Source organism: Haematobia irritans, chromosome 3 (genome assembly GCF_050003625.1).
Source record: "Haematobia irritans isolate KBUSLIRL chromosome 3, ASM5000362v1, whole genome shotgun sequence".
Lineage (NCBI taxonomy): Eukaryota > Metazoa > Arthropoda > Insecta > Diptera > Muscidae > Haematobia > Haematobia irritans.
The window spans coordinates 29,870,721-29,885,247 of record NC_134399.1 but is presented as its reverse complement, the minus strand read 5'-3'; the positions used below and the strand labels follow the sequence as shown (position 1 = coordinate 29,885,247).

The following is a 14,527-nucleotide window of genomic DNA, read 5'->3' as shown; positions in this document are numbered from 1 at the left end:
AAGAGGATGGTATGTCGTTAATAACGAAAATCACTATCAATCAAATTATCACCACTCAGGACAATATCCTTGTCGAATATCGACAATATTTATTGTATAAATTAAGTAAATTATTAAAGAAATTTTATTGCCTTCGAGTCATATATTGTCTAATTACTTGACTATGAAATTAATAAAATAAATAAATAAAAGTTTCACAAGCGAAGGCTACCACACACTTATTATTGGAAACACTTTATAATAATATATTGCATAATGGGATAGTCAAATCATTTCAAAAAAGGATCAGCCTACATTTTTGTCAGTAAAAGTAGACAAGAGATTTGTGTGTATTATCTATCAACATATCGTCCACATGGGCTCGATTAGTTTTAATAAATATAAGCAAGTACATACAGTAGTAAGTTCGGCCGGGCTGAATCTTAAATACCCACCACCATGAATCTAATATAATAGTTTACTTTGAAAACTCTTCGCCGGGTTACTTGATACTATATAGAATTTCAGGGGATTTTTGACAGATATTCTCCCAAGCAGATCAGTTCAACCAATACGCTTCCCGAAGATAAATTTTAAGATTCTACCTATGAAGACTAGATCAGATTCTAGATTTATAAGAAACAATTTTGTTTGAGTTTTAGAGAAATCATCACCATATCGTGTAAATGATGAAATAAAGCCTTGATTTGAAATATTAAGTCTGTAGATTTTTGCCGCCATTATTTAAATGATTACGATTAGTAAAATCTGGAAATTTTACTCTCAGTTTCAAGCAATTTTTATAATCAGAGCACCTGCTATACCCTCAAGAAGAGAAATCGGTCTATATCGATGCCTTACATAATGGACCGCTCTAAAATCTTATGCCTTACATAATGGAGGGTCTAAAATACCAGTATATTTACATTTTCGGTCAAATCGGATAAAAACTACGGTTTCTAGAAGCCCAAGGAGTTAAATCGGAAGATCGGAGCTATACTAAAACATGGCTCGATATATGGGGGTTATAATAAAACATGGCTCGATACACACCATATTTGGCAGACATATTTGTGGTCCTAAATACTATAGATTCTAGCAGCCCAAGAAATAAATTCGAGAGGTAGGTCTATATGGGGCTATACCAAAACATGGACCAATTCTCACTATTTTCGACACACCTCTTAAAGGTCCTCAAATACTTCTAGAATTCAAATTTCAGACAAATTGGATAAAAATTAGGAATTCTACAAGCCCAAGAAGTAAAATCGGGAGATCAGTCTATATGGGGGCTATACCAAAACATGGACCGATACGTACCATTTTCGACACACATCTTTATGGTCGCAAAATACTTCTAGATTTCTAATTTCAGGCAAATCGGATTGTAAATACAGTTTCTAGACGCCCCAGACGTGAAATCGGGAGGTCGGTCTTTTTTGAGGCTATACCAAAACATGGACCGATACACTCTATTTTCGGCACACCAATTTCTGGTCTTAAAATACCTCTAGATTCCCAATTCCTGGTAAATTGGGTAAAAACTACGGATTCTAGAAGCCCAAGAAGTAAAATCGGGAGATCGGTCTATAAGGTGGCAACACCAAAACATGGACCGATACACCCCATTTTCGACACACCAATTTGTGATCCTAAAATACCTCTTGATTTTCAATTTTAGGCAAATCGGATAGAAAATACACTTTGTAGACGTCCAAGAAGCAAAATCTGGAAATTGGTCCATATGGGGGCTATACCAAAACATGGACCGATACTGACCATTTTCGACACACCTCTTTATGGTCCCAAAATACCTCTAGATATCTAATTTCAGGCAAATCGGATTGTAAATACAATTTCTAGACTCCCAAGAAGTAAAATCGGGAGATCGATCTATATGGGGGTTACACCAAAACATGGACCCATACACCCCTTTTTCGACACATCAATTTGTGATCTTTAAATACATCTAGATTTCCAATTTTAGGCAAATCGGATAGAAAATACACTTTCTAGACATCCAAGAAGCAAAATCGGAAAATCGGTCCATAGTATATGGTCTCTAAAAACCATTGGTTCACATCGGTACATTATTATATATAGCCCTCATATAAACCGATCTCCAGATTGGACCTCCGGAGCCTCATGGATGAGCAAAATTCATCCGATGCGGTTGAAATTTGGTACGTGTGTTAATATATGGTCTCTGACAACCATGCAGGAAGTGGTCCATATCGGTCCCTAATTATATGTAGCCCCCATATAAACCGATCCCCAGATTTGACCTCCGGAGCCCCTTGGAAGAGCAAAATTCACCCGATCCGGTTGTAATTTGGTACGTGGTGTTAGTATATGGTCTCTAACAGCCATGCAAAAATTGGTCCATACCGGTCTTAATTATATATAACCCCCATTTAAACCGATCCCCAGATATGACCTCCGGAGCTAACATATTGGGGGATCAAAATTCATCCGATCCGGTTGAAATTTGGTACATTGCGCTAGTATATGGCCTCTAACAACCATGCCAAAATTGGTCCTTATCGGTCTATAGTTATATATAGCCGATCCCCAAAAATAATCTACCAAAATTTTATTTCTATAGAAAATTTTGTCAAAATTTTATTACTTTAGAAAATGTTGTCAAAATTTTATTACTATAGAAAATTTTGTCAAAATTTTATTTCTATAGAAAATTTTGTCAAAATTTTATTTCTATAAAAAATTTTGTCAAAATTGTATTACTATTCAAAATTGTGTCAAAATTTTATTTCTATAGAAAATTTTGTCAAAATTTTATTTGTATAGAAAATTTTGTCAAATTTTATTGCTATAGAAAATTTTTTCAAAATTTAAGGTCAGGTATTTTAATGCGAATAAAATATTAATTTATTAAATTTTCGTCATCCAACGTTTCGTTGGGGGATTCAATTTTCTTCAGGGATGGTGTTTTTATTGAATCTAGCATTATAATAAATTATTACTTTTAATTTTTCATGGACTTTTTATTTCTATTTTTGTAATTCTTTTTTATTTAAAATCCTTAATTTTTTGGAGATGGGCTGGTGTTTTTTGCATTTGTAACGATTTTAGGGACTTATAGCCATAGTTGCACATATGTTGGTTGAAGTAAAAAATAAAAAATTGACTTGTCGATAATTTAAATAATTTTACAATTACTATTTTGTGTTTGAAGCTCCGATATTAACGATTTCATATTCTATTTATTACAGTGGATAGCATACCAAATCGTAGTAGAATGACTCTCGATTTCCCTCACTCAACTATGCCAGCGACTGAATCCGAAACTGATCGAAAATTAAAGAAAATACATAAACAGACTGGAATTTTAACAATAAACAATCACAAATACAAATCCGATATTAAAGATCTCGAACATTTGGGCGATTTAGGCAATGGGACCAGTGGGAATGTTGTTAAAATGCGACATAAACCTAGTGGCACAATAATAGCTGTTAAACAAATGCGTCGCACCGGAAATACAGAGGAAAATAAACGCATCCTTATGGATCTGGATGTTGTATTGAAATCCCATGACTGCCAATATATAGTTCAATGTTTCGGCTGTTTCGTAACAGATGCTGATGTATGGATATGTATGGAAATGATGTCAATGTGTTTCGATAAACTCTTGAAATTATCAAAGAGACCAGTGCCAGAGAGAATATTGGGAAAAGTTACGGTGGCAGTAAGTTCTAGATATCCATGATATTTAATAGTCGTTTGTAACTAAACTTAATTTTATGTATTTTCACAGACGGTTAAAGCTCTGAACTATTTGAAGGAGAAACATGGTGTCATACATCGTGATGTAAAACCTTCAAATATTCTCATAGATGAAAGGGGTAATATAAAACTCTGTGATTTTGGTATAAGTGGTCGATTGGTTGATTCTAAAGCGGCTACAAGATCGGCGGGATGCGCAGCATATATGGCGGTAAGTTTATATTAACTTGTAAGCTTAAGACACACACACAAATATTGGTTGTTAATTTTTTGCTTTTTTTTCAATTAGCCTGAGCGTATCGATCCTAAGAAAATTAAATATGACATTCGTGCAGATGTCTGGTCTTTGGGTATAACACTGGTGGAATTGGCTACGGCACGATCACCCTATGAAGGCTGCAATACAGACTTTGAAGTTTTAACAAAAGTTTTAGCTTGCGATCCTCCTACCTTACCGGAAGATGACAAATTTCATTTTAGTTCTGAATTTCACAATTTTGTTAATAAGTGGTAAGTTTATTGCATTTTATTTGTGAATCGTCATGTCGATGAAGATTCGCTTTTGAATTTTTTATTATAATTTGGTTCCAGCAGTTTAGTAATTGTAGTCCAAGTCAAAAAGTAAATTTTTAACTTTTCAAAAATTTTTGGAAATGCTATTTGAAATCATTTTTTTTTAAATGGAGACTGATCGACTATCCAATTTTTAGGTCGACGCTGAAACTTTTGAAAATTTTGGCACATTCGACTATCGGCTATTGCTGCTATTGTTGAAAAGTTATTTTTGACAATTCACAATTTGCAGTAAATGAGTCTTACAGCCATGCTGGATAAGAAAGTAATAATTATCAATTACAAGAACTATTTGACAAAAATGTCGAAAAGTTAATTTTTTTGCCAAAAAAAAAAAAAAAAAACAAATCAAGGTCGAGTTTTTGGCAATTAAAATATTCAAGGAAATTTCTTCTATTTTCAATCACATTCGTAAGTGACTTAGTGTTTTTAGTTTGATTAAAAGATTGATAGTTTCTATTAAATTTTTAATTAAAAATTTAAAAATTTCAATCATTTTTTTCAGTCTTCCTAGTTTGATTAAAAAAATTAATTTTCTGATTGAAAAATTTTCAGCTTCAGTCAACTTTTTAAATGGGAATATTTTGATGATATTTTTATGTGTGCGGAATTACAGAAATAGAAATAGAAATAAAATTTTGACAAAATTTTCTATAGAAATAAAATTTTGACAAAATTTTCTATAGAAATAAAATGTTGATAAAATTTTCTATACAAATAAAATTTTGACAAAATTTTCTATACAAATAAAATTTTGACAAAATTTTCTATACAAATAAAATTTTGACAAAATTTTCTATACAAATAAAATTTTGACAAAATTTTCTATACAAATAAAATTTTGACAAAATTTTCTATACAAATAAAATTTTGCCAAAAATTTTCTATAGAAATAAAATATTGACAAAATTTTCTATAGAAATAAAATTTTGACAAAATTTTCTATAGAAATAAAATTTTGGCAAAATTTTCTATAGAAATAAAATTTTGACAAAATTTTCTATAGAAATAAAATTTTAACAAAATTTTCTACAGAAATAAAATTTTGACAAAATTTTCTATAGAAATAAAATTTTGATAAAATTTTCTATAGAAATAACATTTTGACACAATTTTCTATAGAAATAAAATTTTGCCAAAAATTTTCTATAGAAATAAAATTTTGCTAAAAATTTTCTATGGAAATAAAATTTTGCCAAAAATTTTCTATAGAAATAAAATTTTGCCAAAAATTTTCTGTAGAAATAAAATTTTGCCAAAAATTTTCTGTAGAAATAAAATTTTGCCAAAAATTTTCTATAGAAATAATATTTTGACAAAATTTTCTATAGAAATAACATTTTGACAAAAATTTCTATAGAAATAAAATTTTTATGAAATCTTCTATAGAAATTTCTACATTTTCTACAGAAATAAAATGTTGATAAAATTTTGTATAGAAGTAAAATTTTGACAACATTTTCTATAGAAATAAAATTTTAACAAAATATTCTGCAGAAATAAAATTTTGGTAGATTATTTTTGGCGATATGGACCAATTTTTGTGTGATTGGGGATCTGCTATATAAAGGGTGGTTAAAATTTCAAGGGCCGATATTGATTTTGAATAAAACACAAACTATTTAGGAAATTATTGTAATTTTATTTTATTATGGTATATTGGTATTAGTCAATTATGTATGGAACAAAATATCGGCCAAATGGGCGCCGCGACCTCGGTGCCACACCTTTATCCGATGGTCCAAATTTTCGATGACGCTGAGGCATAATGGAGGTTCTATGCCGTTAATGTGCCGAATTATGTCATCCTTTAGCTCTTGAATTGTTGCTGGCTTATCGACGTACACCTTTTCTTTCAAATAACCCCAAAGAAAAAAGTCCAACGGTGTCAAATTGACATCGCCATTACGTGAGATAACACGTCCATAGAATTTGTTGCGCAAAAGAGCCATTGTTTCGTTAGCTGTGTGGCAAGTGGCACCGTCCTGCTGAGACCACATATCCTCCACATCCATATCTTCCAATTCGGACCATAAGAAGTTCGTTATCACCCCACGATAGCGAACACCATTCACAGTAACTGCCTGACCGGCCTCATTTTGGAAAAAATACGGCCCGATGATGGCGCCAGCCCATAAACCGCACCAAACAGTCACTCTTTGTGGGTTTATTGGTTTTTCGACAATCACTCTTAGATTCTCATTCGCTCAAATGCTTCAATTCTGTCTATTGACGAATCCACTGAGGTGAAAATGTGCCTCATCACTGAAGATGAAGGTGCATGATATGCATTTTGATTTGAACGCCCATTTTCATAATAAGTCTGGATAACTTTAACACGTTGTTGGATTGTGTATCTCTACATGGTTCAAATTGAGTAAGTCTGAAATAGAGAAATGTCAAATAAAATTCGGAAAAAAACTTGGCGTTTAGGTGTGGTTAACATTCAACATCGGCCCTTACAATTTAACCACCCAGTATAACTATAGAGAGATATGGACCAATTTTGGCAAGGTTGTTAGCGGCCATATACTAGCGCAGTGTACCAAATTTCAACCGAATCGGATGAAACCAACCAAGAGGTTCCGGAGATCAAATCTGGGGATCGATTTATATGGGGGCTATATAATTATGGACCGATGTGGACCAATTTTTGCATGGTTATTAGAGACCATATACCAACACCATCAATAACAACTACTTGTGTTAAGTTTCAAGTCGATAGCTTGTTTCGGAAGTTAGCGTGATTTCAACAGACGGACGTACTTAGATCGACTCTGAATTTCACTACGACCCAGAAAATGTGTATACTTTATGAGGTCTTCGAGCAATATTTCGATGTGTTACAAACGGAATGACTAAGTTCCTAGTTCGATTGAAAAAATAATTTTTTAATTGAAAATAAAAATCAGCTTCAATCAACTTTTTAAATGGAAATATTTTGATGATATTTTTATGTGTACGGAATTACAGAATTAATTAAAAATAAAAAATAGACTTAGTTAAAAAATTAATTGATTTCTTCGGCACTTTCATTAAATTTTTTAATCGGTTCAATTGAACATTTAAATAATATTCGTCGAAAAACTCAATTATTTTTTATTCATTTGCTAATTTATTTATTTATAATAGTTTTTCATTTAGACGTAATGTAAAGATGATGTTGTGTTCTTGTAATTCTATAAGAGTTTATACTTATAAATTTTTCGATTATAATTATAGATGGATTTTGCTTTAGATTAATTCAAAATAAAAAAAATCTATGTTTTTAATAAAAGATGTATCGTTTATTGCACTTTAATCTTGGAACTAGCTTTTATTATCTACTATTTGTATTTTACCTATTTTTATTGCAGCTTAATAAAGGATCATGTTCTACGCCCGAAATATCCTTTACTCTTGGAACAACCATTTATAAAATATTATGAAGTAGCCGAAGTTGATATACCCCAATGGTTTAAATCTGTTGTAGATTCAACAGGTATTAAAACACATCGTAGGTAAGTATTTTTTTTCTCCCTTAAAAAAAAAACATGCAACATTTCTTTAAAATTTTCTTATTCTGTTTAACAAACAAAAAACAATATTTAATGCTTGTCTCTATTTATTAATTTGATTTAATTATTTAAAAACAAAAATGGTTGAAATGTATCGCCACTTTGTCATCTTATTTTTTTGTGGAATCTAATCATTGTAAAAACGAAATTATTAAAATTGTTTTGTTTCGTTGCTATTTTTACTCTATATTAACTAATTTTGATATCATTACTTTTGATTGGTTATTTTGTTTATTTTTGTTTTCTTCCAAATATATTTTGTTCTGTTTTTATTTTATTAATCTTTTTATTTGTAGGTAACTTAAAATCTAATCCTTAATAAATCCCCTATAAACAAAATTATTATAATTTCTAAACAAAAACACAAAAATGAAACATAAAACAAATATTCCATATAAATGAGAAAATACAATACACGTATTGTTGAAATTAATACAAACAATATGTAAACCAAGTTTACATAAAACTACTCATGTCCTACCATCCCCCCGTAAGTATTAAATTTGAATTATTTTTTTTTATTTTGTACTCATTTAAGGATATGCAAAGATGGGAACTATTAGATGTTAAAGCGTGTTTTCTTTATAAACGACTTATAAACGAATGAAGTGGTGCTTCACTATGAATAAGGTTGTAGGGATGAAATTTTTAGAAATATTGCCAACATATAAGCAATTATATACAGATTTTTTTTATTTCTATAGAAAATTTTGTTAAATTTTATTTTTATAGAAAATTTTGTCAAAATTTTATTTCTATAGAAAATTTTGTCAAAATTTTATTTGTATAGAAAATTTTGTCAAAAATTTATTTATATAGAAAATGTTGTCAACATTTTATTTCTATGGAAAAATCTGTCATAATTTTATTTCTATAGAAAATTTTGTCAAAATTTTATTTGTATAGAAAATTTTGTCAAAATTTTATTTCTATAGAAATTTTTGTCGCAATTTTATTTGTATAGAAAATTTTGTCAAAAATTTATTTCTATAGAAAACGTTGTCAACATTTTATATCTATGGAAAAATCTGTCATAATTTTATTTCTATAGAAAATTGTGTCAAAATTTTATTTCTATAGAAAATTTGGTCAAAATTTTAATTCTATAGAAACTGTTGTTAAAATTTTAATTCTATAGAAAATTTTGTCAAAATTTTTATTTCTATAGAAAATTTTGACAAAATTTTATTTCTATAGAAAATTTTCTAAAAATGTTATTTCTCTTGAATCATTGTTGATGTTTTTTTCATTTCAGCTTAAAACCATGCATTGACTAAACTACAAGTGTAGTAGTTGGTTAAGCTACACTTGTAGTTTAGTCAATGCATGGTTTTAAGCTGAAATGAAAAAAACAACAACAATAATTAAAAAAAAAACAACAATATTCTAAAAATTTTATTTCTTAGAAAATTTTCTAAAAATTTTATTTCTATAGAAAATTTTCTAAAAATTTTATTTCTATAGAAAATTTTCTAAAAATTTTATTTCTGTAGAAAATTTTCTCAAAATGTTATTTCTATAGAATATTTTGTCAAAATTTTATTTCTATAGAAAATTTTGTCAAAATTTTATTTCTATAGAAAAATTTGTCAAAATTTTATTTCTATTGAAAATTTTGTCAAAATTTTAATTCTATAGAAAATTTTGTTAAAATTTTAATTCTAAAGAAAATTTTGTTAAAATTTTAATTCTAAAGAAATTTTTGTCAAAATTTGATTTCTATAGAAAATTTTCTAAAAACTTTATTTCTATAGAAAATTTTCTAAAAATTTTATTTCTATAGAAAATTTTCTAAAAATTTTATTTCTATACACACAAAAAAATTTTTTCTGATTCAATCACCAAATTAATTGATACAATTAATTTTTTAATTGAAATGTCTTCAATCACGAAAATGATAGTATCAATCACAGTTTTAATTGGGCATAGAAAAATTTCTTGATTAAAAAATTAATTGATTTTTTTCAGCAAATTTCAATCAATTTTTTAATTGATTCAATTAAAAATTTAATTGATGTTGATTGCAAAACTCAATTAATTAAAGGTAATTATTTGTAATTACTTTCTGAATTGGCTTAGAGTTTTTATTTGGATTAACAAATGATTGTTTGAAATACATTTTTAATTAAAAATTAAAAAATAAGCACTTTTTTTAACTAAATTAGTCTTCCGAATTTGATTAAAAATTTAATTGTATCAATTAATTTTTTAATTAAAAATTTTTAAAATTTTCAATCATTGACTTAATTAACTTAATGTTTCTATCATGATTAAAAAGTTATTTGTATCAATTAATTTATTAATTGAAAAAATTTTCAACTTGAATTAACTTTTTAATTGGAAATATTTTGGTGATATTTTTTTCTGTGTAGAAAATGTTCTCAAAATTTTATTTTTATAGAAAATTTTGTCAACATTTTCTTTGTATTGAAAATTCTCTCAAAATTTTATTTCATAGAAAATTTTGTCAAATTTTTTATCTATAGAAAATTTTGTCAAAATTTTATTTCTATAGAAAATTTTGTCAAAATTTTATTTGTATAGAAAATTTTGTCAAAATTTTATTTCTATAGAAAATTTTGTCCTAATTTTATTTCTATAGAAAATTTTGTTTAAATTTATTTCTATAGAAAATGTTGTCGACATTTTTTTTATCGAAAATTTTGTCAAAATTTTATTTCTATTGAAGATTTTCTCAAAATTTTATTTCTATAGAAAATTTTGTCAAAATTGTATTTCTTTAGAAAATTTTGTCAAAATTTTATTTTTATATCACCACATTACGATATGCTAAATATTACATTAGGCTGGTTCAGTTTTTTTATGAAAAAATCCATTGATTTGCATATAAATTGTATAAATAATAATTCCCATCTTTGCCTCATGCATAGTTGATTAGTTCACATTATGCTTCTATTTTCATTTATTGTATTCCTCTAATGGTTTTGAGTTTACTAATTACTTTTTTGCATGACATTTCATTATTTCTTTACTCACATTTACATTGCATGAATAATCCTTAAGAAAGATTTCAAATTGTATTTTAGCATCTTAGAAGAAGATACTATTAAAATCATATTTATGTATATCATGGGTTTTTTAAAGCAATAACAACAATCTTATATTGATTCAATTCTTTCATTTCTTGCGCAGATAATACACTCATAAAAACGACAATGGGTTCCTAGTGCTAGATTTCGTAATTCTTGGTCTAGCAAATATTTGTAGGCTTTTATCATTTACCAATGTATTTTTCAAAAAGTATCGAAGTATCGAAACAATTTTTATCTATTTATTTGAGAAAAAACGAAAATAATTGACTACGGCCTTAAGTTTGGCCTCATTACTCAATTAGCATGAGAAGTAAAATCGGACAAATTTCCTTCTAGTTTCGTGCAATTTGGATAATCTGTGTGCCTCAAGAAATTAATTTGGGAGACCGGTGGTTCTGAAACATTGTCTGAAACATCTTCCTTTGTGAACCTAAAATTACCCCTTGATTACCTGTTTCAGTAAAATACGGCCTTAAGTTTAGCCTCATTACTCAATTAGCATGAGAAGTAAAATCGGACAAATTTCCTTCTAGTTTCTTGCAATTTGGATAATCTGTGTGTCTTTCATACCCTCAAGAAATTAATTTCAACCGGTGGTTCTGAGCATTATATGAAACCTCTTCCTTTTTGAACCTAAAATACCCCTTGATTACCTGTTTCAGTAAAATCCGATGAAAATTGCGGTGTTTAGAAGTTGAAGAAGGCAAATCGGGAGATCGGTCTATATTGGGGGCCAGGGATGGAACATACAATTTTTAAGAAAGTACAAAAAGGTATTTTTGCGTGAAAAAATACTTTTCACAAATTTTCAACAAAAATTCCATAGGAAGATTATTGTCAAGAGCTCCTTTAGAGTGAATTTTGAAGAAAATAAAATTTTGTTTGTCAACTTCTCAATTTTAAATATTTTATTTTTAATGTTTTTATATCCGCTTACAAAGACTACCGTAGTATTATAATCACGGTTGCCACGTTTGGTAGAATTCTTCCACAAATGGTACGTCATAAATTTTCTTTTGATAAATAAAAATAAATTTTTGACACAACTTTCTATAGAATAAAGTTTTGACAAAATTTTCTTAAGCTACTCTTGTAGTTTAGTCAATGTATGGTTTTAAGCTGAAATAAAAAAAACGACAACAATGCTTAAAGAACAAAACCAACAATAACAAAACAAAACAAATGGAAAAAGAAGAGGAGGCACGCTCAAAATAAACCCAGCCATGTGAATTCAAATCGATGATTTGACAGTGGCATAGGAAAAGAGATATGTTTGTTTCGAATTCATTTGGCATAAGCCGGCTATCAATGTAAAACCTTTTTTCGGAGGGTTCAAGTGTGGTTTTTGTTGGGTTTAATAAACTGCCTGAATTTATTCTGATAATTGGTTGATAGTTTTGCTGCAAGTAGAGGATGCTGATGAGGAATGTGGTAATTCCGAAACGTGCGTCCATCCAACCATCTTGCAGTCTATAGGGCTTTGCCCAAATAAATTTGACAAACATTCTTTTCCTCTGTTGGTTAAGCTACTCTTGTAGTTTAGTCAATGTATGGTTTTAAGCTGAAATAAAAAAACGACAACAATGCTTAAAGAACAAAACCAACAATAACAAAACAAAACAAATGGATAAAGAAGAGGAGGCACGCTCAAAATAAACCCAGCCATGTGAATTCAAATCGATGATTTGACAGTGGCATAGGAAAAGAGATATGTTTGTTTCGAATTCATTTGGCATAAGCCGGCTATCAATGTAAAACCTTTTTTCGGAGGGTTCAAGTGTGGTTTTTGTTGGGTTTAATAAACTGCCTGAATTTATTCTGATAATTGGTTGATAGTTTTGCTGCAAGTAGAGGATGCTGATGAGGAATGTGGTAATTCCGAAACGTGCGTCCATCCAACCATCTTGCAGTCTATAGGGCTTTGCCCAAATAAATTTGACAAACATTCTTTTCCTCTGTTGGTTAAGCTACTCTTGTAGTTTAGTCAATGTATGGTTTTAAGCTGAAATAAAAAAACGACAACAATGCTTAAAGAACAAAACCAACAATAACAAAACAAAACAAATGGAGAAATAATATTTTGACAAAATTTTCTGTAGAAATATAATTGTGACGAAATTTTCTATAGAAATAAAATTTTGACAAAATTTTCTATAGAAATAAAATTTTAACAAAATTTTCTAGAGAAATAAAATTTTGACAAAATTTTCTATAGAAATGAAATTTTGACAAAATTTTCTATAGAAATAAAATTTTAACAAAATTTTCTAGAGAAATAAAATTTTGACAAAATTTTCTATAGAAATGAAATTTTTAGAAAATTTTCTATAGAAATAAAATTTTTAGAACATTTTCTATAGAAATAAAATTTTTAGAAAATTTTCTATAGAAATAAAATGTTGACAAAATTTTCTATAGAAATAAAATTCTGACAAAATTTTCTATAGATATAAAATTTTGACAAAATTTTCTATAGATATAAAATTTTGACAAAATTTTCTACAGAAATAAAATTTTGACAAAATTTTCTATAGAAATAAAATTTTGACAAAATTTTCTATAGAAATAAAATTTTGACAAAATTTTCTATAGAAATAAAATTTTGACAAAATTTTCTATAGAAATAAAATTGTGACAAACTTCTCTATATATATTAAAATTTTGATAAAATTTTTTATAGAAATAAAATTTTGACAAAATTTTCTATAGAAATAAAATTTTGACAAATATATCCATAGAAATAAAATTTTAACAAAATTTTCTATACAAATAAAATTTTGACAAACTTTTCTATAGATATAAAATTTTGACAAAATTTTCTATAGAAATAAAATTTTGACAAAATTTTCTATAGAAATGAAATTTTTACAAAATTTTCTTTAGAAAGTAAATTTTGACAAAATTTTCTATTGAAATAATATTTTTAGAAAATTTTCTATAGAAATAAAATTTTTTGAAAATTTTCTATAGAAATAAAATTTTTAGAAAATTTTCTATAGAAATAAAATTTTGACAAAATTTTCCATAGAAATATAATTGTGACAAAAATTGCTAGAGAAATAAAATTTTGACAAAAATTGCTAGAGAAATAAAATTTTGACAAAAATTGCTAGAGAAATAAAATTTTGACAAAATTTTCTATAGAAATAAAATTTTGACAAAAATATCCATAGAAATAAAATTTTAACAAAATTTTCTATAAAGTTAAAAACTTTCTCCAAACATTAAAATATTTTGTCAAAACTATTGTATCGTAAAGCTGATATCGGCTCAAATCTGTATACACAAAATGTACTAAATCATTCGCGGGGGTACCACGGCACTGACCAAGGTGAAAAAGTATTGAAAAAAGTACCATAGTTTTTCCATCTCTGTTGGAGGCTATACCAATACATGGACCGATACACACCATATTATGTATTTTTTAATCAATATGTGCCAAATTTCAGGACGATATCGCTATTATTTAAGGCTGTAGCGAGATTACGGCCAGACGGACATGGTAATATAATCTTAGGGACCATATAAGTGTATGTCAGGCGAAATATAGATATTGGAGCTATCTGAACCAATTTCAATCAAAATCAATGGACGTCAAATCTGATCCAAAAAATGTTG

General features: G+C 27.9%; 1 protein-coding gene across 1 annotated transcript in view; it reads left to right on the top strand.

Moving 5' to 3' along the window:
- LOC142228262 (dual specificity mitogen-activated protein kinase kinase hemipterous-like) overlaps nucleotides 1-14,527 on the top strand; it is a 31,221-nt gene that overhangs the window by 3,545 nt on the left and 13,149 nt on the right. The window contains exons 2-5 of the mRNA XM_075298644.1: nucleotides 3,213-3,688; nucleotides 3,758-3,937; nucleotides 4,016-4,236; nucleotides 7,656-7,799. Coding sequence (XP_075154759.1) covers nucleotides 3,213-3,688; nucleotides 3,758-3,937; nucleotides 4,016-4,236; nucleotides 7,656-7,799 — 1,021 coding nt within the window. The remainder of the gene's footprint in view (nucleotides 1-3,212; nucleotides 3,689-3,757; nucleotides 3,938-4,015; nucleotides 4,237-7,655; nucleotides 7,800-14,527) is intronic.